At 54.8% G+C, this 27,693-nt stretch overlaps 1 protein-coding gene across 1 annotated transcript in view; it reads left to right on the plus strand.

Annotated features, from left to right (window-relative positions):
- The window catches only part of pcnx1 (pecanex 1), a 50,440-nt gene that overhangs the window by 3,979 nt on the left and 18,768 nt on the right, over nucleotides 1-27,693 (plus strand). The window contains 15 exon segments of the mRNA XM_079752607.1: nucleotides 3,107-3,212; nucleotides 7,539-7,599; nucleotides 8,403-8,471; nucleotides 9,157-9,922; nucleotides 9,924-10,996; nucleotides 14,385-14,517; nucleotides 18,204-18,400; nucleotides 18,921-19,014; nucleotides 19,505-19,562; nucleotides 20,539-20,792; nucleotides 22,401-22,554; nucleotides 22,938-22,970; nucleotides 25,701-25,875; nucleotides 27,269-27,379; nucleotides 27,689-27,693. The exon segment at nucleotides 27,689-27,693 is cut by the window's right edge and continues 87 nt beyond it. Of these exon segments, the coding sequence (XP_079608733.1) occupies nucleotides 3,107-3,212; nucleotides 7,539-7,599; nucleotides 8,403-8,471; nucleotides 9,157-9,922; nucleotides 9,924-10,996; nucleotides 14,385-14,517; nucleotides 18,204-18,400; nucleotides 18,921-19,014; nucleotides 19,505-19,562; nucleotides 20,539-20,792; nucleotides 22,401-22,554; nucleotides 22,938-22,970; nucleotides 25,701-25,875; nucleotides 27,269-27,379; nucleotides 27,689-27,693 (3,289 nt within the window).

A 27,693-nucleotide genomic window follows, 5' to 3' on the forward strand; every position in this document is an offset into this window, starting at 1 on the left:
CCGGTGATGGCGCTTTGAAATTGGAGGCCAGCCAATGGGTCTTTGGAATATTGCCGATCGGTCACAGATCACTTTAATGGAGAGTGAAGTCAAGCCAAGTTCATTTGTAAAGCCTGTTGTCACAATTACAGACTCAAAGGTTGTCACCGGACAGCCACAAACCAGAGCTAAAAAACCCATTTGGGGAAAGTCAAAGGCATTCAAAGATGTGAAAGATCGTCCACCCCTAGCTAGCTGACAGTTTGGCAAGTCAAATATAATTCTATGTGAAAAGCCACGATAAAAAAGAGTCCAAGCCTCAAAGACAATCATCTGTCAATAGGGCAGCGTGTGTCAGACCAACAGCCCAGCTAAAGGGGAAGTGGTTAAATGTCAGACAGGAAGCAGAAAACCAAATAATCTCAAGTTAGAGTTATGTAACAAGTCATCTGCAGTGCTAGAAAACTACAGTAGTGTGTATGCTAACACAGAGCTTGCCACAGTGCTAAATATCTACAACACATTCACAATGCTAACACAGAGCTAACCACAGTGCTGTATATCCACAACACATTCACAATGCTAACACAGAGCTAACCACAGTGCTGTATATCCACAACACATTCACAATGCTAACACAGCTAGCCACAGTGCTGTATAGCTACAACACCTTCCCAATGCTAACACAGAGCTAGCTACAGTGCTGCATAACTACAACACATTCACAATGCTAACACAGAGCTAGCCACAGTGCAGTACATCTACAACCCATTCACAATGCTAACACAGAGATAGCCACTGACTGTAACGAATCTGCTAGCTCATGTGTTATTTCCTCTGGCAGAGGCCCGAGTCTGGCCTCCCGTTCAGACAGATTTCCAGCTGACCCGGCTGTCCGGCCAATCTCATCCGTTTATCTAACGTGGGGGGCGGGGTTTGATCCGATCAGTAGCTGTCCAATATGGCGGCCGCTGATGTAGAACCGTGACTGATCAGCGGTCCTTTCTCAAGCAAAAGAACAAACAACTGCACTTACAGCGTTTGTTGCTCAGAATGGTAAATGGACTGCATTTATACAGCGCTTAAAGCGCTTAACATCATTGCCTAATATTCACCCATTCATGCACACAATTACACACCGACGGCGGTGTCAACAATGCAAGGCGACAGCCTGCTCGTCGCGAGCAGTTACCCCTCTTGCCCACTGCACCCGTCAACGGACGGATCCCATGGGCTTTGAATGGGGCGGAGCCGCAATGCATTGTGGATCCATCCGTATCCTTCGGCCCCGTCAAGAAAGTTGAAAAGTGTTCAACTTTTCAGGCAGCGACGGATCCGTCATCCAATGAAATCGCGTATGCTCGGGCTTGGCTGACGTATCCCTCTGCAAAGACTACTCCCCCATCCGTCCGCCACGCCTTCCGTCATCCGTTGACGGACGGCGCAGTGGGTAGACGGCGTTAGGGCGAGGCTCGGCACTCAGCTAGGTTGAGCAGGGGATCGAACTGAGGCATTTTGGTCTGTGGCCGTCGACTCCGCCCCTTGGAAAGCTATCGTGAACTGAGAGGTCGCAGACTGACGCGCGTTTGCAAAGTGGTCCGTCGACGTCGAGTTCGGCAAATCAGAGCGTTATCCGAACGCAAACACACAGCTAGCTACAGGGCTTTGCAGCCATAGCAAAGTGGGAGGGGCCGCCGGTGGTCGTCAATATGAGTGGAGTGCCATGAAGTTCCTCTCCGGTGAGATTTTAATCTACTGTTTACAGTCTGTGTTTTGGGTCGAAGGTCAGTCCTCTGGCTGTTTGGCCTGGGAGAAAATACTGGTCCACCTGGAGAACCAGTATCTCACCTCCCAGTTTTTGGACTTTCCTGCTTTCATTTCTAGACTAACGCTATCCCCAGTGATTCGTATTTGCGAAAGATAAACAATGCAAGCCTTAAGTCCTAGCTAGCCGTCCTCGCGTTAGCCAGCCATTAATGTCTTAGCCATCCATCCATGCCCGGCCTAGCTTGTCACACAGGTCCTAGCTAGCACCCAGGCCCCTAGTAGCTAGCCATCCAGTTAGCTCGATGGAAAGCCAGCAGTGTCTCAGCTAACTTAAGTCCCAGTCAACCGAGTGACAGCCTTCCAATTCCCATCAAGCCAGGTCCTAATTCTAACCAGCTAATACCATCGTCGTTGCTAGGTAAGAGCTAGTCTGGGTTATTTCTCCCCAGCTAAGGCGTCTCAGGGATAGCCATGCCTCAGTAAGCAAGAAAGCCAGGCCCGGCCTTAGCCCTCCGAGCTCCCAGTCTGCCAGGTCGACAGCCAGCCAGGTCTGAAGCTTGTTTTGGAGAAGTGACTCGCTCTCACATTCCAGAGGTCCGTGTTGAGCAGGATGCAGGGAGAAGGGGGGAGGAGGGGGGGGGGGGGGCGGGGGGGGCGGGGAGAGCAGGAGGCTAGGGGAGACGAGGGCAGAGGAGGAGAGAAACTGAGGACGAGGAGAGGGGAGAGGAGAGCAAAAGGGAGGAGGAGGAGGAGGAGGAGGAGAGGGAGGGCAGGAGGGCAGAGGAGGAGAAGAATGAGAGCAGTGGACCACAGAGCTGGTAGCCGCTCTACCCACACATCTGGAGTCGCATTCCAGGTCCTTCTAAAAGCAGACAAGCTGGTCTTTATGGACAACGGCGTACGTGTGTGTGTGTGTGTGTGTGTGTCTGTGTGTGTGTGTGTGTGTGTGTGTGTGTGTGTGTGTGTGTGTGTTGTCCTACTCCCCTTCGTCCTTGCCGTCCCTCCTCGGGTCCTGTGTGTGTTTGGCCGTCCAGCTGGACCTCTTATGAAGGGTCGCTGGCACATGGGAGTGATTTAGACGCGGCACTCTGCCGGCTGACAGCGTTGCCAGATTGGGCATTTCCCGTCCAATCTGGCTGGCCCAAATCTGGCAACGCTGTCTGCCGGCTGTTTGCCACCTAAACAAGTCTGACTTGATGCCGTCGCCCCGCCGTTGGTCAGGCTTCAAATGTGCAGACATCAAGGCGGTTATTTGAATCCTGTGTTGGCGAACTTGCACAATCAGGTTTCCCCCCCGCCAACCTGAGCCAGGGAGTACTGGTGGTGACGTCAGGCTGACTGTGTGTGTGTGTGTGTGTAGGGACCCTGGAGGGGGTATCGAGATGGCAGACCTGATCCGACAGGAGACCCCTCCCGTGGACTGCAGCTCCAGGAATTCCTACACCGGGACAGAGTCCAGCCACCAGGTGGGTCTGATGGACCTGTAGGGGCTACTGGACTATAGGGACCGCTGACTACTGTACTATAGGGACCACTGACTACTGGACTATAGGGACCACTGACTACTGGACTATAGAGAACACTGACTACTGGACTATAGAGAACACTGACTACTGCACTATAGGGACCGCTAACTACTGTACTATAGAGAACACTGACTACTGCACTATAGAGAACACTGACTACTGGACTATAGGGACCGCTAACTACTGTACTATAGAGAACACTGACTACTGTACTATAGGGACCGCTGACTACTGTACTATAGGGACCACTGACTACTGGACTATAGGGACAGCTGACTACTGCACTATAGGGACCACTGTAGGGACTACTGTACTATAGGGATCACTGACTACTGGACTATAGGGACCGCTGACTACTGTACTATAGGGACCGCTGACTAATGCACTATAGGGACCGCTGACTACTGCACTATAGGGACCGCTGACTACTGCACTATAGGGACCGCTGACTACTGTACTATAGGGACCACTGTAGGGACTACTGCACTATAGGGACTGCTGACTACTGCACTATAGGGACCGCTAACTACTGTACTATAGAGAAAACTGACTACTGCACTATAGGGACCGCTGACTACTGTACTATAGGGACCACTGACTACTGTACTATAGGGACCACTGACTACTGCACTATAGAGAACACTGACTACTGCACTATAGGGACCGCTGACTACTGTACTATAGAGAACACTGACTACTGCACTATAGAGAACACTGACTACTGGACTATAGGGACCGCTAACTACTGCACTATAGAGAACACTGACTACTGGACTATAGGGACCGCTAACTACTGTACTATAGGGACCGCTGACTACTGCACTATAGGGACCGCTGACTACTGCACTATAGGGACCGCTGACTACTGCACTATAGAGAACACTTACTACTGTACTATAGGGACCGCTGACTACTGTACTATAGAGAACACTCACTACTGTACTATAGAGAACACTGACTACTGCACTATAGGGACCGCTGACTACTGTACTATAGAGAACACTGACTACTGGACTATAGGGACCACTGTAGGGACTACTGTACTATAGGGACCGCTGACTACTGCACTATAGGGACCGCTGACTACTGTACTATAGGGACCACTGACTACTGTACTATAGGGACCGCTGACTACTGCACTATAGGGACCGCTGACTACTGCACTATAGGGACCGCTGACTACTGTACTATAGGGACCACTGTAGGGTCTACTGCACTATAGGGACCGCTGACTACTGCACTATAGGGACCGCTAACTACTGTACTATAGAGAACACTGACTACTGCACTATAGGGACCGCTGACTACTGTACTATAGGGACCACTGACTACTGTACTATAGGGACCACTGACTACTGCACTATAGAGAACACTGACTACTGCACTATAGGGACCGCTGACTACTGTACTATAGAGAACACTGACTACTGCACTATAGAGAACACTGACTACTGGACTATAGGGACCGCTAACTACTGCACTATAGAGAACACTGACTACTGGACTATAGGGACCGCTAACTACTGTACTATAGGGACCGCTGACTACTGCACTATAGGGACCGCTGACTACTGCACTATAGGGACCGCTGACTACTGCACTATAGAGAACACTTACTACTGTACTATAGGGACCGCTGACTACTGTACTATAGAGAACACTCACTACTGTACTATAGAGAACACTGACTACTGCACTATAGGGACCGCTGACTACTGTACTATAGAGAACACTGACTACTGGACTATAGGGACCACTGTAGGGACTACTGTACTATAGGGACCGCTGACTACTGCACTATAGGGACCGCTGACTACTGTACTATAGGGACCACTGACTACTGTACTATAGGGACCACTGACTACTGGACTATAGGGACCGCTGACTACTGTACTATAGGGACCGCTAACTACTGTACTATAGAGAACACTGACTACTGGACTATAGGGACCGCTAACTACTGTACTATAGAGAACACTGACTACTGGACTATAGGGACCGCTGACTACTGCACTATAGGGACCACTGTAGGGACTACTGCACTATAGGGACCGCTGACTACTGTACTATAGGGACCACTGACTACTGGACTATAGGGACCGCTGACTACTGGACTATAGGGACCGCTGACTACTGGACTATAGGGACCGCTGGCTACTGTACTATAGAGAACACTGACTACTGGACTATAGGGACAGCTGACTACTGCACTATAGGGACCACTGTAGGGACTACTGCACTATAGGGACCGCTGACTACTGTACTATAGGGACCACTGTAGGGACTACTGCACTATAGGGACCGCTGACTACTGCACTATAGGGACCGCTGACTACTGTACTATAGGGACCGCTGACTACTGTACTATAGGGACCACTGACTACTGTACTATAGGGACCACTGACTACTGCACTATAGAGAACACTGACTACTGTACTATAGAGAACACTGACTACTGCACTATAGAGAACACTGACTACCGGACTATAGGGACCGCTAACTACTGTACTATAGGGACCGCTGACTACTGCACTATAGGGACCGCTGACTACTGAACTATAGGGACCGCTGACTACTGCACTATAGAGAACACTTACTACTGTACTATAGGGACCGCTGACTACTGTACTATAGAGAACACTGACTACTGGACTATAGAGAACACTGACTACTGCACTATAGGGACCGCTGACTACTGTACTATAGAGAACACTGACTACTGGACTATAGGGACCACTGTAGGGACTACTGTACTATAGGGACCGCTGACTACTGCACCATAGGGACCGCTGACTACTGTACTATAGGGACCACTGACTACTGTACTATAGGGACCACTGACTACTGTACTATAGGGACCGCTAACTACTGTACTAAAGAGAACACTGACTACTGGACTATAGGGACCGCTAACTACTGTACTATAGAGAACACTGACTACTGGACTATAGGGACCGCTGACTACTGCACTATAGGGACCACTGTAGGGACTACTGCACTATAGGGACCGCTGACTACTGTACTATAGAGACCACTGACTACTGGACTATAGGGACAGCTGACTACTGCACTATAGGGACCACTGTAGGGACTACTGCACTATAGGGACCGCTGACTACTGTACTATAGGGACCGCTGACTACTGTACTATAGGGACCACTGACTACTGTACTATAGGGACCACTGACTACTGCACTATAGAGAACACTGACTACTGTACTATAGGGACCACTGTAGGGACTACTGTACTATAAGGACTACTGTAGGGGCTACTGGACTATAGAGACCACTGGACTATAGAGACCACTGGACTATAGAGATCACTGGACTATAGAGACCACTGGACTATAGAGACCACTGGACTATAGAGACTACTGGACTATAGAGATCACTGGACTATAGAGATCACTGGACTATAGAGACTACTGGACTATAGAGACTACTGGACTATAGAGATCACTGGACTATAGAGATCACTGGACTATAAAGACCACTGGGCTATAGAGACTGGACTGTAGAGATCACTGGACTATAGAGACCACTGGAATATAGAGATCACTGGACTATAGAGACCACTGGACTATAGAGATCACTGGACTATAGAGACCACTGGACTATAGAGACCACTGGACTATAGAGACCACTGGACTATAGAGACCACTGGACTATAGAGACCAATGGACTATAGAGACCAATGGACTATAGAGACCACTGGACTATAGAGACCACTGGACTATAGAGATCACTGGACTATAGAGACCACTGGACTATAGAGATCACTGGACTATAGAGATCACTGGACTATAGAGACCACTGGACTATAGAGACCACTGGACTATAGAGATCACTGGACTATTGAGACCACTGGACTATAGAGATCACTGGACTATAGAGACTACTGGACTATAGAGACCACTGGACTATAGAGACCACTGGACTATAGAGATCACTGGACTATAGAGACTACTGGACTATAGAGACCACTGGACTATAGAGACCACCGGACTATAGAGATCACTGGACTATAGAAACCACGTCTTGTTCAAAGATGCCTCCGGGTACGTTGTGGACATCGGGTATCGAACCCAGTACCTTTTTACCAACGCTCCCAGTCCATCACCACGCAGCCACAGACGGCGTCTCTGATCAGCGTCATTAACACGTGTGGCAGTACCGGGGCGCTGCGTGGTGCTGGCCCCAGGAGGAGAGGTCTGTGGTGTACGGCAGTGGCTCTGATCCTCCTCGCTGTCGGTTTTTGTGTTTCAGATGGTGTCCACCCACGCCGGAGCCACGAGGGCCAAAGGTAGACCCCGCCGCCTCTCTCTGAGTACGGACACAGCCCTGGCTGCTCTCCCACCTCCGCCCACACAGGCCGCATCGTCGACGCTTAAAACTCTTTAGAGCGGATGTAGCGTCGGCTTATGGTGTCGGAGCAGCAGTCAGTCCTGCCGCTGTAACGCAACGCGATAAACCCCGGAGCAGAGTGTGTTTACCTTTCCTCTCTTAACCTCTTTATTTTCCCGGTCACCGTGTGGGGGCTCGCGCTCTCGTGCTTCTGTCTTCCCCCGTCCGTCTTGCGGTTTTCCATATCTCTGCCTCGGCCTGTCTGCCACTCGCAGATCCACAGCTCTGTCCCGGACATTCCTCTGTGTCTCAGGACGGCATGCCTTCACACCGGCGCGCAGCGCGTGCGTTCTGTCGCGTTGGTGTTTGCACCGGTGGGGCTAGCCTAGCGTCCACCAGGGGATACGAGTGCGTGCTGAGTCAGTAGAACTCTGACCTCTTTCTCTCCTCTCTCTCTCCTCCTCACCCCGCTGAGCGAGGATGACGGGCTGCGCCGCGTCACAGAGCTACAAACAAGAATCCGATTCGCCCGCATGTTATCATCGTTAGGTCGTCTGGTTTACCGTCAGCATTACATCGTCTGTAGTGTTATCATCGTGATGTCATCCGTTCCTCATCTACTAGGTCGACTGTTTGGCCCCTATCACAAACACACAGGATGTAGTGTTTATGTGATGTGTCATTCATGTTGAGTCGTTTAGCCGACTCTAATGACCAGTTGATTAATGAAGGGATGTTGAAGGCTGTCATTGGCTGATGTCTCCCCTTCTCCCCCCCTGGTTGCAGGAGGCGACATGGGGAGGAACGCGGACGACATGAGTTTGACGCTGGTGGAAAGCTGCAGCCACGACCACGGTACGGGTCTAACGTCGTTGAAGGGATTCCCTTTTAAAGCCCATTTATCTGTCTTATCCAGATTCAGACGACTGATCGTTTAACTCTGAATTCATCATTGTTCCTCCGGATGGGGGGTTTGTGAGGTTAGCATTTGCTTTCTGTTAACCAAGAGTAGCTTTTAATGACTTCCCAAAGATTTCCAATGTGATCTGAGCACTTATTCAAAACGAGTGCCAGTAACAGAATAACAACAACAACATTGTTGTCTACAAACAACCATGAACAATATAATATTCCACAATATGATATTATAATATACAAAATATATGACAATATGATGTATCACCAGATAATTCACTGCTATTTTTGGGCGCTGTGATTATTATTTACAGATATTGCTCACTGTGATATCTCTGCGTATCCCTTTTAATTACAAACCCTAAACTGAACCCCGGACCGAACTCCCATCAAATCAGATGTCTGTGGAAGCCTCCAGGCTTTTAACGCTTTGTACTTTCAGAGATTCAGATCGAGACTCGAGTACCTTATCCTCCCCCAAGAAACAGTACGTCGTAGTCTCCCGGCACAAGATACAGGAACTGAGATTAGAAAAACAACACTCAGAGTAAAAATATAGAGACAAAGAAAAATGGGTGAATGAGAACCGTCCTCTAACCAGTCGGTCTGTCTGTCTGTCCCCAAGACCTGCTGTCGGACACCAAGATGTACTGCCTGGTGTCCAACGACTCCTTCGCCTCCATGCTGCCCTCCACCTCCCTGGGCCCCCTGGAGCTGCCACGGGACCCCCTCCCCGCCGAGCTCTGCGGCACCTCCTCCCACCTCCTCCACCCCTTGCTGACCTCCTCCTGCGGGACAGAGGCCCCACCGGCCCCCCCCACCACCTCCTCCTCCTCCTCCTCCCTCCCCCTCCAGTCCCAGTCCTTCCGCAAGGAGCTGCGTTCCCGGGGCCTCCCCCGCACCTCCAGCTCCGCGGGGGGCGCCTTCCCGGACCCCTCCCAGCCCGACCTGGCGCCGTACCCCCCCGCCTCCGCCCGGAGAGGCGGGCTGGACCCCGTGTGCGAGCTGGAGGCGGCGGCGGCGGCGGCGGCGGCGGCAGCGGCGGCGGTGGCGGCGGCCCGCCGGGCGGCGGGGACCGGGGACTGGTACGACCTGCAGCGGCAGGAGACCGCCGTGGCCTCCACCTCCGGGGCCACGCGCGACGCGGGCCGGGGCGGCTCGGGGCCGCCGCCGCGGCAGGGGGAGTCGGCTGCGGGGCGGGGCCCGGCGGGGGGTCCCAGCGCCGAGAGCCTGCGGAGCCTGAGCACACGCAGCAGCGGCTCCAGCGACGGCAGCGGCACGGAGCGCGACACCACCAGCACCGTCAGCAGCCTGCACAGCGAGCAGACGGGCTCCACCCGCGTGGAGAGCCTGCTGTCGCTGTCGGGGGACGAGCGGGGGTCCCGGGACCGGGGGGACACGCCGGGCGCCGCCGCCGCCCCCCCCCTCGTCGGCGTCCGGGCCCCGACCGGAGGGCGGCCGGACTTGTAGTCACGGCAACGGAACCCCCCGGGGGCTGGGCCGGCGGCCGTCGCTCGAGGCCAACCGGAACCCCCACGCCAACGAGCTGACCGCCAAGGACCCGCCCCCCGGCACGCCCGGCCCCGCCCCAAAAGACCCCCCGTCGGACCCCCGGCGGGAGGAGACGGCCGCGACGGCCGCCGGCGTGGTCGCCGTGGAAACAGAACAGCAGCAGCAGGAGGAGGAGGAGGGGGAGGAGGGGGGAGACGTGCGGCCCAAGTCGTCGGCCCCCGCCCAGGCCTCCTCCTGCTGCTCCTCCTCCTGCTCCTCCTCGGCGGGGGTGGGGGGCCGCAGGGGGGGGAGGCGCGGCAAGAAGCGCGCCAGCAGCTTCGACGCCAGCCGCCACCGGGAGTACACCGCCGCCGCCGCCGCGCGCGGCCTCGCCAAGCCGCTTAGCGCCGTGTTCCCCGCCGCCGCCGCCGCCGCCGTCGGCAACAGCAACAACAACAACGAGGAGGACTGGAGCGACCAGAGCGAGCTCAGCGCCGCCTCCAGCCGGGCGTCGGCCCACCGCCTCAGCACCGACAGCTCCTCCAGCCTCACCTCGCGCTCCTGCCACTCCCCCGAGGGCCGCTGCCGCGCCCCGGGGGCCCCGCCCCCCTCCTCTGCCCGGAGGCCCCGCCCCTCTCACCGCGCCGCCGCTGGCGGCGCCGGCGCCCGGAGCCACGCCCGCGTGCTGAGCCTGGACAGCGGCACGGCGGCCTGCCTTAGCGACCCCCGCCGCCTGGGGGCCGCCCCCCCCGCCGCTGGGCCCCGCCCGCCCCTCACCTCCTCCAAGTCGGACCTGGAGGCCAAAGAAGGGGAGGTGCTGGACGCGGCCTCGCTGCTGGGCCGCGCCTCCCAGCTGGAGTCGGTGACCCGCTCCCGGAACGGCCAGGCCGGCCCCCCCGGGGAGGCGCCCGACGCCGCCCCCGCCGCCGGCTCCTCCTCCTCTTCCTCCGTCTCCACCGCCGTCGCGCTGCGAGGTAGGTCCTCCCCCCCCCTTGAGACGCTCACAGCCGTCTCAAAGGACCCCATACCGGCCCCCATAACGGCCCCATAACGGCCCCCATAACGGCCCCATACCGGCCCCCGTAACGGCCCCATAACGGCCCCCGTAACGGCCCCATACCGGCCCCCGTAACGGCCCCATACCGGCCCCCATACCGGCCCCCATAACGGCCCCATAACGGCCCCCATAACGGCCCCATACCGGCCCCCGTAACGGCCCCATAACGGCCCCCGTAACGGCCCCATACCGGCCCCCATAACGGCCCCATAACGGCCCCCATAACGGCCCCATACCGGCCCCCATAACGGCCCCATAACGGCCCCATAACGGCCCCCATAACGGCCCCATACCGGCCCCCATAACGGCCCCATAACGGCCCCGTAACGGCCCCGTAACGGCCCCGTAACGGCCCCATAACGGCCCCGTACCGGCCCTGTTACGGCCCCGTAACGGCCCCATAACGGCCCCATAACGGCCCCATACCGGCCCCCATAACGGCCCCCATAACGGCCCCCATAACAGCCCCATAACGGCCCCATAACGGCCCCATAACGGCCCCCATAACGGCCCCATACCGGCCCCCATAACGGCCCCCATAACGGCCCCATACCGGCCCCCATAACGGCCCCATAACGGCCCCATAACGGCCCCATAACGGCCCCCATAACGGCCCCCATAACGGCCCCCATACCGGCCCCCATAACGGCCCCATAACGGCCCCCATAACGGCCCCATAACGGCCCCATAACGGCCCCATAACAGCCCCCATACCGGCCCCATACCGGCCCCATACCGGCCCCCATAACGGCCCCCATACCGGCCCCCATAACGGCCCCTTAACGGCCCCTTAACGGCCCCTCCACTCAGGTTCAATCAGCGAGGTAAAGGGGCGTCGCCTCGGCGCTTCATCAGCAGGTGACCGGTCGGGGACCGTGGCAGCCAATCAGAGGCAACGCATGGAATAGCTCGGGTTTAACCGGTTGAGGGAGTTGACCCCAGACCCCCAGGGTCCGGTCGGCCTCCCGGCTCCAGGGGCCCACCAGTTTAAACAGCTCAGACGCTGGGGTCGTTCCGTTGTTGCCCCTTGTGTGTGTGTGCGCGTGTGTCAGTGCGCACGTGTCCCTGTGAGTTATCAGGCTGCGTAACCATGGTGAGTTTCCAGGGGCGTGGCGGCCGCCGCCGCTGGCCACCGCTGGCTCAGCCGTCCCCAGGCAGAAGGAGCCGAGACAGGGGGCTCTTTGTGCTGCCGAGGTTAGAGCAACAGGAGCTGATACTGGGTCACAGGCACGCACACACACACACACACAGGGACACACCCGCGCACACACACAGGCATGCACACAGGAACACACACGGCCGCGCGTAGGAACACACGCTCACTCACTCACTCACTCTCACACACAAATACACACACACGCACACACACCTTTAAAACAGGGGTGTGTGTTCATTCACCCAGGTACTGATCTACCTGCTGGTTGATATTTTTAACATCGGGGCGAGTTTAGTAGATTAGTTTATGAGCAGCTCGTGACATCTGTTAGAGTGTGTGTGTGTGTGGGGGGGGGTGGACCTTGACTTTCCCTTTGTGGGCAGCAGCAGATTCAACAGGTTTCCACTGTGATGGGTTTGGCTGTTTGATGGGCGGGTCGAGAGAGAGAGAGAGAGAGGGGGGGGGGGCAACCAAACACTTCCATGTGACCCCCAGTGCTACGCTACGCTCTGAGCTATGCTAGGCGCTGAGCTAGCCCCACCACGAGACAGCTGTCCTCCGGTCTGCTCCAACCCACCAAAGGGCTGCTCAGGGCCAAGGCAATGGCTGCCTAGCAACGGTTTGTTTGTAAACACAGGGTTCATTAATCAAGGGTTCTTGGATGGGAGCTGGGCCCGTCTTTTATTGGGACTGGCCGATGAATCCCATTCTTCCCACTATCGTCCGTCTGTCAGTGTTTTGAACGGTGGGCTTGTGATAAATAATGGGCTGCTATGTTGTCTTGGGAGTCTAGACAGACGTCATTTGGGTATGAAATACGAATATCTGTGGTCTGGAAGTGGGACATGAACACGCCGGTGTCTCGACCAGGGGGCGGTCCCGTTAACTGGGAGGCGTGCGGTGTCCATACTGGGTGCTGGGTACTGGTTGTTCCACTCCCAGCCCGCAAGGTTCTGGGTTTGATCCCGAATGTCAAACTCGCGAGAGACCCAAACTCTCAAGTTTACTGTTGGGTGCAGTGGATCAAAGTGTGACCTCACCGGGAACAGTAGACACTGAACCATCACCCCCTACTGGTGGTTCAAGGGACAACGGGTCGTAGCCAGAACTGCAGTCCCTCTCCGTGGCCTCTCTCGCGCTCTGCCTCTCTGTCTCTCACCAGCAGACACACGCGGGGTGCTCTGTCTAGCTCACCCACTGTCTGTCTCCTGCCTCCACCTCCTCTCTCACCCTTGTGACGTGAGAAACATTTGATTTGCTTTGTTGGTATTACAGAGCAAAGCGTTTGCATTGCCAAACATAACATAATTATTCTGATTATATTAAGACATTGGTTGATTGATTAATTGACAGATTTCCCCTCGTTCACTCCCCAGAGAGCGACTACAGCTCTGCCGCCAGCCGCTCCGGGTTTGACCTCATCTTGATTTATATTCTCCTCAGCTTCGTGCTTCTGTACTCCTCCTCTCACCTGTGGAGCTCCTGCGCTTCTTTCTCACTGCAGACGTTGCTATGACACCTGAAGTCCCTCCAGGGATTATCAAAGGTTTATCTTATCTTATAACCTCTCTTCTCTCCCCTCCCCTCCCCTCCCTCTCTCCCTCCATCCTCCCTCGTCCCCTCTGCCTCTCTCTCTCTCCTCCCCTCCCTCCCTCCCCTCTCTCAACCCCTCCCTCCTCAACCCCCCCTTTCCATTCCTCTCTTCCTCCATTCCCCCTCCTCTCCTCCCTTCTCCCTCCTTTCTTCCCCTCCTCCCTCCTCTTCCCTCCTCTTCTCCTCCCTCCCTCCATCCCCCCCTCCCCTCCCTCCCTCCCCTCATCCCTCCTCTCCTCCTCCCTCCTCTTCCCTCCTCTCCTCCTCCCTCCCTCCATCTCCCCCTCCCCTCCGCTCCTCCCTCCCCTCCCTCCCTCCATCCCTCCCTCCCCTCATCCCTCTCCCCTCCTCCCTCCCCTCTCTCCCTCCCTCCATCCCTCCCTCCCCTCTCTCCCTCCCTCCATCCCTCCCTCCCCTCCCTCCTCCCTCCCCTCATCCCTCTCCCCTCCTCCCTCCCTCCATCCCTCCCCCTTCTCCCTTCCATACCTCCCTCCCCTCCCTCCTCCCTCCCCTCATCCCTCTCCCTCCCCCTTCCCTCTCTCCCTCCCCGTGATAGGTCAGGGCGGGGGTGAGGAGCCGGTGACGTTCCGGCGGGAGCGCAGCACGTTCCGGCGCCAGGCGGTGAGGCGGCGCCACAACGCCGGGAGCAACCCCACCCCCACCGCCTCGCTGGTGGGCTCCCCGCTCAGGTAGGTCGGGGGTCAGGGGTCAGGGGTCGGAGCCTCCCCTCTCTGGGGTTCATCCATTCACCCACCTGTTCATCCATGATTCATCCACCCACCCGTCAGCCAGAAGAGAAATGCTCCCAGCAGCTCGGCTGGTCAGTCGCTCTGGTCAGTCGCTCTGGTCAGTCGCTCTGGTCAGTCGCTCTGGTCAGTCGCTCTGGTCAGTCGCTCTGGTCTGTTGCTCTGTTGCTCTGGTCTGTGTCTATGTTGCTCTGGTCTGTTGCTCTGTTGCTCTGGTCTGTTGCTCTGGTCTGTTGCTCTGTTGCTCTGGTCTGTTGCTCTGGTCTGTTGCTCTGTTGCTCTGGTCTGTGTCTATGTTGCTCTGGTCTGTTCCTCTGGTCTGTTGCTCTGTTGCTCTGGTCTGTTGCTCTGGTCTGTTGCTCTGGTCTGTTGTTCTGCTCTATTGCTCTGGTCTGTTGTTCTGCTCTATTGCTCTGGTCTGTTCCTCTGGTCTGTCGCTCTTGTCTGTAGCTCTGTTGCTCTGGTCTGTTGGTCTGTTGCTCTGGTCTGTTCCTCTGGTCTGTTGCTCTGGTCTGGTGCTCTGGTCTGTTGCCCTGGTCTGTTGCTCTGGTCTGTTGCTCTGGTCTGTTGCTCTGGTCTGTTGCCCTGGTCTGTTGATCTGTTGCTCTGGTCTGTTCCTCTGGTCTGTTGCTTTGTTGCTCTGGTCAGTCGCTCTGGTCAGTCGCTCTGGTCAGTCGCTCTGGTCAGTCGCTCTGGTCAGTCGCTCTGGTCAGTCGCTCTGGTCTGTTGCTCTGTTGCTCTGGTCTGTGTCTATGTTGCTCTGGTCTGTTCCTCTGGTCTGTTGCTCTGTTGCTCTGGTCTGTTGCTGTGGTCTGTTGCTCTGTTGCTCTGGTCTGTTGCTCTGGTCTGTTTTTCTGCTCTATTGCTCTGGTCTGTTCCTCTGGTCTGTTGTTCTGCTCTGTCGCTCTTGTCTGTAGCTCTGTTGCTCTGGTCTGTTGGTCTGTTGCTCTGATCTGTTCCTCTGGTCTGTTGCTCTGGTCTGTTGCTCTGGTCTGGTGCTCTGGTCTGTTGCCCTGGTCTGTTGCTCTGGTCTGTTGCTCTGGTCTGTTGCCCTGGTCTGTTGATCTGTTGCTCTGGTCTGTTCCTCTGGTCAGTTGCTTTGTTGCTCTGGTCTGTTGCTCTGGTCTGTTCCTCTGGTCTGTTGCTCTGGTCTGTTGTTCTGCTCTGTCGCTCTTGTCTGTAGCTCTGTTGCTCTGGTCTGGTGGTCTGTTGCCCTGGACTGTTGCTCTGTTTCTCTGGTCTGTTTCCTGGGAGGCCGTTCTGCCCCCAGCGACTCAGCCGCTCTATCTTCCTGTCTCCAGTGGACGCTGAAGGACTTAATGACTGCAGTGGATGTCGCATTACCTCTGATCGTGGATTATGGACCGTTGCAATATCTATATCCACACCGGATATCATGAGCCAGGTTGGGTTGCAGACACTCTGAAACGCTGCGCTGGTGGAATATCTGGTGGGTTCTGAAGAACCCCAGGAAGTGAAGTTAGACGGGGACTGAGAGAGGGATGAGAGGCGGAACAGTGGCTCTGAGCGCAGCGCTTTACTGTGAAGGCCAACGGTGGCTCTGAGCGCAGCGCTTTTACTATGAAGGCCAGCCCGTGGCGTGACCGTTGGTTCCTTTGCTCTCAAGGTCTGTTTGGCCTTTCCTCCTCTGCTGAATACAAGGACACACAGGTTAACAAAACCGTTTCCTCTGTATTCAGCCAAGAGATTGAACCTCGTGACAAATCGATTCCTTACAGGTCAAGGATCGTTGTGTTCAATCCATGAATCAAATAAAGGATTTCCCCACGCTGGAATAGCTGGCAGGGGGTGAAAGTAGGGGGTGAATTGTAGGGGGTGAGAATAGGGGCTGATGAGCAGGGGGTGAGAGAAAGGGGCTGATGAGTAGGGGGTGAGAGCAGGGGGCGAGATTAGGGGTGTCAGCTCCTTGCGATGAGCAGGGAGGTCGAAGGGCTGCAGAGACACAAGCACTTGTACGACGTACTGCGTACTGATGGCAGATGCCTCCTCTGGCCTAGGGGGTAGGCTGGACGCACGCGAACGTCGCCCCGGTGTCTACATTAATATTATTAATATTTATATACCATGCAGACGGTGGCAGCCTCCTTCCTCCCTCACCGACAGGCCCTCTCCCTCCTGGGCCAAGGTCACGTTTCAAACTGCTGAGCACCGGAATGTAAATTAAGCTGAGAAAGTCTTTGAGGGGTCGATAACGTTTTTGTGTTTGTGTCCAGTCATCGCTCGTCATCTTCTCTCTCTCTCTCTCTCTCTCTCCTACTCACTCACTCGCTCCTCTGTCTCCACCTCTCTCTCTCTCTCTCTGTCTCTCTGTCTCTCTCTCTCTCTGTCTCTCTGTCTCTCTCTCTCTCTCACCCGCTCCTTCTCTGTCTCCACCTCTCTCTCTCTCTCTCTCTCTCTCTCTCTCACCCGCTCCTTCTCTGTCTCCACCTCTCTCTCTCTCTCTCTCTCGCTCCTTCTCTTTCTCTGTCTCTCACTCACTCACTCCTTCTGTCTCTCTCTCACTCACTCACCCAATCACTCACTCCGTCTCTGTCTCTCTCGCTAACTCACTCACTCCTCCTCTGTCTCCGTCTCTCACTCGCTCACTCTTTCTGTCTATGTCTCTCTCTCACTCACTCCCTCCCTCCTTCTCTGTCTCTCTCTCACGCACTCTCTCCTTCTCTTTCTGTCTCTCACACTCCAACACTCACTTCTTCTCTGTATCTGTCTCTGTTTCCCTCACTCCCTCACTCACATTCTCACTCACTCACTCTCTCACTCACTCACTCACTCACTCACTCACTCACTCACTCACTCACTCACTCACTCACTCCTCTCTCTCTCTCTCTCCCTCTCTCTCCCTCTGTGTCTCCACCTAGTCTATAAAGTTGTGCTGGGATCACTATCATGACATCATCTTATTTGGACTGAAGGTCTTTGTCTGCGTTTTGGATTCAACACGGCTGTCGTACACCTCCTAAAGATGGATATATGTGCTTGGGGATTTATAATATCATATTCATGAATCTTGTCGATGCAAAACATGTCAAAGACTGTTTTATTGTGTCATTCTATACTTGATATAAGGTTTGCTTCATAGGTTAAAGCCTTTAAAGGATGTGTGCTAGATATTGTGTCCACAACACCATTAACCAGAGACTAAATGATGTGGTAGAGAAGAGCGATGCAGCATGGTGGTGAGGAGACTCTGGATGATCACCATGACAGCATCCTGTGTTTACCAGGAAGTCTCCCTCGATCTCTTTATGACACGACCTGACGAGGATGAAGATGACGATGATTGTGTGAATCATACCCTCTTCCTCCCTCGGTGGGCGGCATTAGGCTCAGGAGGTAGAGCGGGTTGGCTGGTCACCGGAGGGTTGCTAGTTATTCCCGGCTTCTTCTAGCCGAGTGTCGAGGTGTCCCTGAGCAGGGCACCTCACCCTGACTGCTCCCGACGAGCTGGCTGTCGCCTTGCGTGGTCGACACCGCCGTCGGTGTGTGAATGTGTGAATGAATGGGTGAATGAATGTTAGGCCACATTATAAAGCGCTTTGTGTGGCCACTGGTTAGAGGGCATTATAAGTGCAGTCCATTTACCATTGACCATACCCCCCCCCCCACAGCCTCCAGGACGTGCTCAGCCAGGCGTCCCAGTCGTCGTCGACGTCCCAGGTCAAAGGTCAGCCGTCGCGGGCGTCGTCCCAGGTGACGGTGCTGAGCGCTAGCGCCTCCCTGCTGGCCAGGACCGGCAGCTCGCACCTAGAGGGCTCCCAGGACAAGGCCTCGCTGGTGGGCGGGGCCAGTCTCCACGACGACTACGGTAGGAGCCACACGTGTGTGTGTGTGTGTGTGTGTGTGTGTGTGTGTGTGTGTGTGTGTGTGTGTGTGTGTGTGTGTGTGTGTGCGTGTGCGTGCAATGTCATGGAACCCTGCATGTCCCGCGAGGCCGACGGTTCAAACCCTGAGGCGGACATCTGCGTTGCCCGGACGACGTAGGAACGCTGGGGAAGGAAGGAAGGAGGGAGGGAGGAGGAGATGGAAGGAGGGGGTAGAGCGAGAGGGGGGAGGATGTGAGGGGGGAGGGAGGGAAGGAGCCGAAGAGAGAGGGAGAAGGAGGAGGGGAGGAAAGGAGAGAGAGATTATAAGATAAGCTTTCCCAGATAGTATCCTGTCTTTTGATTGGCCAGGCATGCTGGTCACATGGCTTCCTGTGACGGTTTCATTCAGCGATGGGTGACAGCTCTAAATAGGGTCAGCGCATTATCAGTTAGAGACTGAGACCCCCGGACATGTAGCCCAGGTCGTCACGGTGACGTGGCTCTCTCTGATTGGTCCCCCAGGCAAGCTGACGCCGTCGCTGTACGAGATGACCGGCTGCGACATGTCCCTGGGCAGCTTCGAACCAGCAACCCGCCGAGCCTCCAACAACCTGTGGTGGGTGTTTCGCAGTTTGTCGTAAAGGAACTTACCGACTAATAAAGCTTTAACGGAGTGACATTGTCAGAATTTCTTCCTTAATGACTGATAAAGGTTTAACAGAACAACAACAACATTGTACAAGCAGACGATTGTTATTCTGTTGAACATTTATTGGTCGGAAAGGAATTAATTTAGAAACGTGAGAAAGGTTGTGATTCGTTGTTTCGCACGGCAACCGGTGACATGAAACCGACGTCGGGATGTACTACAGGAAGAATTATTTACGATACTACAGATTTAATAATGAAGTATTAGAGAGAGTATTTCAACGAATAAATATCACAGTCTATCTTTTCTTTCTTGGCCATCGTAATGGATTAACATGTTGATTTGCAGAATGTGTATCCCAGTATGCTTATGGGATACTCCTGTGATAAGTGAGCAGTGACATGGTGATGTAGGAGCCTCTGCAAGTGACTGAACACCTGTGATCTCCTCTCCGCAGGGAAACGGAGTCTCACCTGTCGAGTACTACCTCGGTGCGCTTCTTCCCCCATGACCTGGTGAGGACCTGTGTGTGTGTGTGTGTGTGTGTGTGTGTGTGTGTGTGTGTGTGTGTGTGTGTGTGTGTGTGCCTGTGTTTCTGTTTGTGTGTGTGCGTTTGTGTGTGTCTCTATTTCATTCCTGTGTTTCTGTTGGCACTGTGTGTGTGTGAGTTTGCCCTCCTGCACTAACGAGGCGTTTTATTGATGTATTTTCGTTACACCAGATACTCCACTATTAATCCATTCCATCATCAACACAAAAAAGTGTAACATAAACGCTGAAATCAAACACAGGTCACTTCAGTCACTGGGCACCAAACCGCTATCGCAGCGACGGTGTTTCACCAGAGAGGGCGCTGTGCTGAGTTCTCTCCAGACCAGCCTGCATACTGTATCAGTGGGATCTATCCAAACCTTACGTCTGGGTGGCCAGCCCCACCTGGGATTGGTCACTCACATCACCAATCGATTTTTTAACGGCCAATCAGCATCAAACCTGGTGGTAGCTCGGGGACCATTTTTCAACCTCCCAGTTGGGACGGTCCACTGGGTTAACTGGTCGTCTGACCCATCCATTGTACAGCTGTTCTGTATCCTCCCACCTGTGATGTCACTAATGGGGAGATCTGAAATGACAGTGCCACACCTGAAGGTGGAATAACAAGAGTGGACTCTTATTACCCGGTGGTAGAAATACACACACACACATAGTGTGTGTGTGTATTTTTGTGATTTCACTTAATGGATCCAAGGGCCAATCAGAGCCACACCTCAATTAGCGTCCACTGGGTGGGAGGGAGGGGAGAGGGAGAGGGAGGGGAGAGGAGGGGAGAGGGAGGGAGGGGAGAGGGAGGGAGGGAGGGAAGGGAGGGAGAGAGAGGAGATCAAGAAGGAAGGGAGGGACTAGGGGAGGAGGGGAGATGAAGGGAGTAGGGAAGGAGGGGAGCTGTCTGTGTGGGACCCCCTAACCCCGGGCCAGCTCTCTCGCCACCAGATCCGTCTGAACCAGCTGCTGGCCATGGACCCGGAGCGCCTGGACCCCCACGGGGACGGGGACCTGAGCCCCGACCTCCAGGACGCCCCGCCCCCGCCGGCCGGCTTGGACGACCCCGCCGCGACCCCTGGCACGGCCGCCGCCGCCGCCGCCGCCGCCGCTAAGGTCAAGCAGTACTACCGCTTCTGGCTGCTGCCCTACCTCTGGGTGGGCCTGCACTTCGACCGGCTCACCCTGCTGGCGCTGTTCGACCGGTACGACGCACGACACACACACACACACACTGCTCTGACACTGTTCAGGGTCCGACACACACACACACACGCACGCACGCACGCACGCACGCGCGCGCGCACACACACACACACACACACACACACACTCACACTGCTCCGTCACTGTTCAGGGTTCGACACACGCACGCACGCACACACACACACACACACGCACTGTTCTATCACCGTTCAGGGGTACCACACACACACACTTCCCCGTCAACGTTCAGGGGTCCGATGGACACCCCCTGCTCTGGCAGCACTGGAGGGGTCTGGGGCTGAGAGGGGGAGAGGGAGGGAGGGGAGGGGAGGGAGGGAAGGAGAGGGAGGGGGGAAGGAGAGGGAGGGAGGGAAGGAGAGGGAGGGAGGGAAGGAGAGGGAGGGGGGAAGGAGATGGAGGGGGGAAGGAGATGGAGGGATAGCAGTCCTTCGATGACTGCCGCAGTATTATTTCTATAGATTTGTTAAAACCCTCTCTGCGCTCGTCTCCCATCCATCCGTTGGTCTTCCTGGGGGTTGGGATCAATGTGTTGTCTGTCTGCCTCTCTGACCCAGGAGAGGGCACACAGAGAGGAAGGCTCAATGGAAGTGGCTTCCAATCACTTTTAAAAGGAGCGATCAGGCGTCTGGTGTGTCTGGCTGTTTCTCTTTGAAGCGTCTCCGAGTCTTATCAAGATCGCCCCCTCTCAGAGCGACACCAACCGGTTGGTTCCGGTTTCGGTTAACGGGCCGAGATGGCAGCAGTAGCGTTTGATGGTTTTAAAACATCGTCTTTTGAAAGTCTTTCACCAAACATGGGATAATTTGTACGGTTATCCTTCCTCCCTTCGTCGGGTGAAACAGTCTTGAAACGGAGAGATGGAATAAGACGGTTAACATAAAACAACCGCCAGGGACCAACCGTCTAGCTTTGTATGAATATTTAATGCGGGAAATGTTGCGGCCGCTCAGAACTCCTCCCTACGTCGCAGACGTCCGATCAGCGGTCTCACAGCGAGCTTCACAACCATTAAGAGGCCGTCCCAGAAGCCCTTCTGCTGTTGACAAGATAACCGACTTTCAGCATGTTTGGTGCTCACCCTTCAAGCTAAGGATTTAGCACGGTCGACTTAAAAGGAAAAACGTCTAAACTATTGTTCTGGTTCGTTTAGAAAGCACTTTTTTCTTTTATCACAATTTTGGGATATTGAGCGCAACACTAACGTTGTTCCTTTCGGGTTTGTTTATAAATAAAAAAATAAAAACACTGAAACCTTTTTCCGATATTAATTTTATGCCTTGATTGTTCTTAGCGTAACTCGTTAGTTGCCTTTCCTGAACGTAAACGTAGTTCAACTTGACGATTTGCAGTCCGATGCTAAAGATTCCTAACGTTAGCAGAAGGTTGATCAGATGATTAATCGGACAAATGATCGGACAGTCACGTTCGGAATCGATAGCATCGGGCGACAAATCGTCAAGTTGACCTCTGTTTCAATTAGTGAACGCTTCATATCTGACCGCTCCCTCACTCATTCACACAAACTCATTCAATCACTTCCAACACAACCGTCCGCCCTAACGCTCTGTCTCCCGCGGTTGCCGTAGGAACCGGGAGGTGCTGGAGAACGTGCTGGCCGTGGCGCTGGCCGTGCTGGTGGCGTTCCTGGGCTCGGTGCTGCTGGTCAACGACTTCTTCACGGACATCTGGGTCTTCCAGTTCTGCCTGGTCATCGCCAGCTGCCAGTACTCTCTGCTCAAGGTGGGCGTGGCCATGGGCCTGGGAAAAGAGAAGGCTGATTTGCGTTTGATTTGAATCAATACATTGATAAGAATATAAATCACCATTGAATGTTAGGGATTAGGGGAAGGGGTTAACCTTACAATTTTTAGTGCTTGGCACTTGGTTCTGTGAACATCCTACTGTACAGACAGCGATATATTGTTTCTCTTTCTTCTGATAAATGTACTTATTGTAAGTCATAAATAAAAGCAGGATAAAAGCATCTGCTAAATGTAAAAATGACAAATGGTTAATTGCATTTTTTTGCATTAAATGAATTCAAATTTATTTTTTAATAATCGTGGAACGATTAAAGATTTTTTTTGTAAAAAACATAATCTCGATTTTTCTCTCTTTCCCAGAGCGTTCAACCAGACTCCTCGTCTCCTCGCCATGTAAGTTTTTAATCTGTTAAAAAGTTCTCGTCTCTTTCTGCAACGTGGGTCATGAGGTTTGGGTTGTGGGTTTCACGTACACAACGGTTGTGTAGTTGTTCCACGTACAACTACGCCACTTTGCATTCGGCTCGGGGCGTCAGTAACCATGGGGGTGCAGATCAGGTCAACCTCGGGTCGACCAATCGTACGGCCCCGTTGTGTCACCTGACCACTCTACTGCTGGACAGCAAGGTGAGCTTGCATTGTAAATAGGACAGGGCAAATGTGAAGGGGGGCGGGGGGTTAGGAGGTCTAAAAAAGGATCATTCTCTCAGCACCCTGGGGTGCTCCAGGATCAGATCAGACTTTTAATAGATGGAACTCATGTACCTATTATCTACTTCTGTCTTGTTGAGTCTCTCTCTCTCTCTCTCTCTCTCTCTCTCTCTCTCTACCTCTCTCTACCTCTCTACCTCCTTCTCTCTTTCTCTCTCTCTACCTCTCTCTCTACCTCTCTCTCTACCTCTCTACCTCTCTCTCTCTCTCTACCTCTCTCTCTCTACCTCTCTACCTCTCTCTCTACCTCTTTCTCTCTCTACCTCTCTCTCTACCTCTCTCTCTCTCTACCTCTCTCTCTCTACCTCTCTCTACCTCTCTCTCTCTCTCTACCTCTCTCTCTCTACCTCTCTCTCTCTCTCTACCTCCCTCTACCTCTCTCTCTCTCTCTCTCTCTCTACCTCTCTCTCTACCTCTCTATACCTCTCTCTCTACCTCTCTCTCTACCTCTCTCTACCTCTCTCTCTCTATCTCTCTACCTCTCTCTCTCTACCTCTCTCTCTACCTCTCTCTCTCTCTCTACCTCTCTCTCTCTCTCTACCTCTCTCTCTCTCTACCTCTCTCTCTCTCTACCTCTCTACCTCTCTCTCTCTCTACCTCTCTCTACCTCTCTCTCTCTTTACCTCTCTCTACCTCTCTCTCTCTTTACCTCTCTCTCTCTCTCTACCTCTCTCTACCTCTCTCTCTCTACCTCTCTCTCTACCTCCCTCTACCTCTCTATACCTCTCTCTCTACCTCTCTCTACCTCTCTCTCTCTCTACCTCTCTCTCTCTCTACCTCTCTCTCTACCTCTCTCTCTCTCTCTACCTCTCTCTCTACCTCTCTCTCTCTCTCTACCTCTCTCTCTCTCTCTCTACCTCTCTCTCTCTCTCTTCCTCTCTCTCTCTACCTCCCTCTACCTCTCTCTCTACCTCTCTCTCTACCTCCCCCCCCCCCCCCCATCTTACCTCAGGGGTTCTCCTCCCACCGATGTGCTAAACCCCGCCGTAGTGAAACATGCTATATTTAATCTGTTTATGAACAGACGTGCTCTATTAAGAGCCGTGCGCCCTGCCAGCCCCCCGTGTAAGCTCGGTCCGTACGGCTGTAATCCTATCATCCATCCTGTTCTTCTTTCATCTCTCCGTGTTCACACACTCCCACCCCCCGGGCCTCAGATCAGATCTGTACCCCCAGAGGGCCTGGTGCTGTGTCGTCACGGCAACGCAGGGGCGTTCTGAAGCCCCTGGTCCACGCCGCCGTCGGCGGGGAGCGACCAGGGGCTCAGGAGGATGTAAACAGGAAGTAGGTTGCCAGGCAACGAGCTGAGGTTATCCCGGCTGGTGCGTTACGGCAAAAAGCAACCGGAGTCCCCGATGTGCTCGTGAGGAAACCGATACGGGCGTGTGTGCGTTACAGCGATGTGAACCGGGAGCGTTCCCTCCCCTTCTCTCCCCTCCCCTTTTCTCTCCTCCTCTCCTCTCCCCTTCTCTCTCCTCCTCTCCCCTCCCCTCCTCTCCCCTCCCCTCCCCTCCCCTACTCTCCTCTCCTCTCCCCTCCTCTCCTCTCCCCTCCTCTCCTCTCCTCTCCTCTCCTCTCCCCTCCCCTCCCCTCCTCTCCCCTCCCCTCCCCTCCTCTCCTCTCCTCTCCCCTCCTCTCCTCTCCTCTCCTCTCCCCTCCTCTCCTCTCCTCTCCTCTCCCCTCCCCTTCTCTCTCCTCCTCTCCTCTCCCCTCCTCTCCTCTCCTCTCCTACCGGCTCCTCTCCTCTCCTCTCCCCTCCTCTCCTCTCCTCTCCTCTCCCCTCCCCTTCTCTCTCCTCCTCTCCTCTCCCCTCCTCTCCTCTCCTCTCCTCTCCTCTCCCCTCCTCTCCTCTCCTCTCCCCTAGCCCTGTTCATACACGCTTTGTTTCCACCGCTGTCACGTCTAGAGAGCTCCAGTTACGGATACAGTCATGATATGAGATACAGTTCATACTGTATTTTCTTTCAATATAAATATAACATATATTATTTGTAATTACCATTTGTAATAATTATTATTATATATAATATAAAGGCCAAATACATATATAATTAGTTCTCTAAAATTATATTTTTGTTTTGAGAGCTACATAACAACGGCAGAGTTAAGAGTTTGGTTAATAAGCCCTTTAGTCTCCTCCTCCTCCTCCCCCCCTCTCCTGTCTGCCGTGTCCTCCTCCTCCTCCTCCTCCCCCTCTCCTCTCTGCCTCCTTCTCCTCCCCCCTCTCCTCCTCCTCCTCTCTTCTTTCTGCCCTGTCCTCCTCCTCCTCCCCCTCTCCTTCATGTCACCTCCTATCCAGGGCGTCCGTCTCCCCTCAGAGTCCGACCACAGTGCCTCGGGCGTCTCCTCGCCCTGTCCTCCTTTCTAACCAATCGCTGTCCTCCTCCTCCTCCTCCTCCTCCTCTCCTTCAGGGCCACAACCGCATCATCGCGTACAGCCGCCCCGTGTACTTCTGCCTGTGCTGTGGTCTGGTGTGGCTGCTGCACTACGCCAGCCTGGCCAGCCGCTCCTCCTCCCGCTTCTCCCTGTACGGGGTGGCCCTGACCAGCTCCCTGCTGCTGGCCTCCGCGAGGGACCTCCTCATAGGTAAGACCCTAGAGACACGCCCCCTCCTGGCCCTGGAGACACGCCCCCTCCTGGTCCTGGAGACACGCCCCCTCCTGTTCCTAGAGACACGCCCCCTCCTGCTCCTAGAGACACACCCCCTCCTGGCCCTGGAGACACGCCCCCTCCTGGTCCTAGAGACACGCCCCCTCCTGGTCCTAGAGACACGCCCCCTCCTGGTCCTAGAGACACCCCCCTTCTTGGTCTTAGAGACACGCCCCCTCCTGGTCCTAGAGACACGCCCCTACCGGTCCTAGAGACACGCCCCCTACCGGTCCTAGAGACACGCCCCCTCCTGTTCCTAGAGACACGCCCCCTCCTGGTCCTAGAGACACGCCCCCTCCTGGTCCTAGAGACACCCCCCTTCTTGGTCTTAGAGACACGCCCCCTCCTGGTCCTAGAAACACGCCCCCTACCGGTCCTAGAGACACGCCCCCTCCTGGTCCTAGAGACACGCCCCCTCCTGTTCCTAGAGACACACCCCCTCCTGGTCCTAGAGACACGCCCCCTCCTGGTCCTGGAGACACGCCCCCTCCTGCTCCTAGAGACACGCCCCCTCCTGGTCCTAGAGACACGCCCCCTACCGGTCCTAGAGACACGCCCCCTCCTGTTCCTAGAGACACGCCCCCTCCTGTTCCTAGAGACACGCCCCCTCCTGGTCCTAGAGACACGCCCCCTCCTGGTCCTAGAGACACGCCCCCTCCTGTTCCTAGAGACACGCCCCCTCCTGGCCCTGGAGACACGCCGCCTCTTGGTCCTAGAGACACGCCCCCTCCTGGTCCTAGAGACATGCCCCCTCCTGCTCCTAGAGACACGCCCCCTCCTGGTCCTAGAGACACCCCCCTTCTTGGTCTTAGAGACACGCCCCCTCCTGGTCCTAGAGACACGCCCCCTCCTGGTCCTAGAGACACGCCGCCTCTTGGTCCTAGAGACACGCCCCCTCCTGGTCCTAGTGACACACCCCCTCCTGGTCCTAGAGACACGGCCCTGCTGGTCCTAGAGACACGCCCCCTCCTGGTCCTAGAGACACGCCCCCTCTTGGTCCTAAAGACACGCCCCCTCCTGGTCCTAGAGACACGCCCCCTCCTGGTCCTAGAGACACGCCTCCTCCTGGTCCTAGAGACACGCCGCCTCTTGGTCCTAGAGACACGCCCCCTCCTGGTCCTAGAGACACGCCCCCTGTTGTTCACATCAGACCTCATAGGTAAGACACGCCCCATCTTGCTCCTCGAGACACACCCCCTTCTTGGTCCTGGGGCCACGCCCCCTCTTAATTGTATCCGTTTGTCCATTATCAGTAATCTCTCTCTCTCTCTCTCTCTCTCTCTCTCTCTCTCTCTCTCTCTCTCTCTCTCTCTCTCTCTCTCTCTGTCAGTGTTTACCTTGTGTTTCCCGCTCATCTTCTTCGTGGGGCTGCTGCCCCAGGTCAACACCTTCTTCATGTACCTGCTGGAGCAGGTGGACATCCACGTGTTCGGGGGGAACGGTGAGTCTGACCTCTGACCTCTGGAACCATGGGCACCTGGGAAATTGTGTTTGTTTGTCCATGCGTATGCATGTGATACACATATGAGAGTGTTTGGGTCAATTAACATATATATTTGTGTCTGTGTGTGTGTCTCTATTTGTGTCTTTGGTATATGTGTTTGGGTCTGGTGTGTGTCTGTCTGCGCGTCTGTGTGTGTATGGCTGTCTGTGTGTGTATGTCTGTGTGTGTCTGCGTGCGTGTGTGTGTGTGTGTGTGTGTTTTTGTGTGTTTTTGCGAATGTGTGTGTGTGTGTGTGTGTGTGTGCAGCCACC

Source organism: Pollachius pollachius (assembly GCF_949987615.1).
Source record: "Pollachius pollachius genome assembly, chromosome: 15".
Classification (NCBI taxonomy): Eukaryota; Metazoa; Chordata; class Actinopteri; order Gadiformes; family Gadidae; genus Pollachius; species Pollachius pollachius.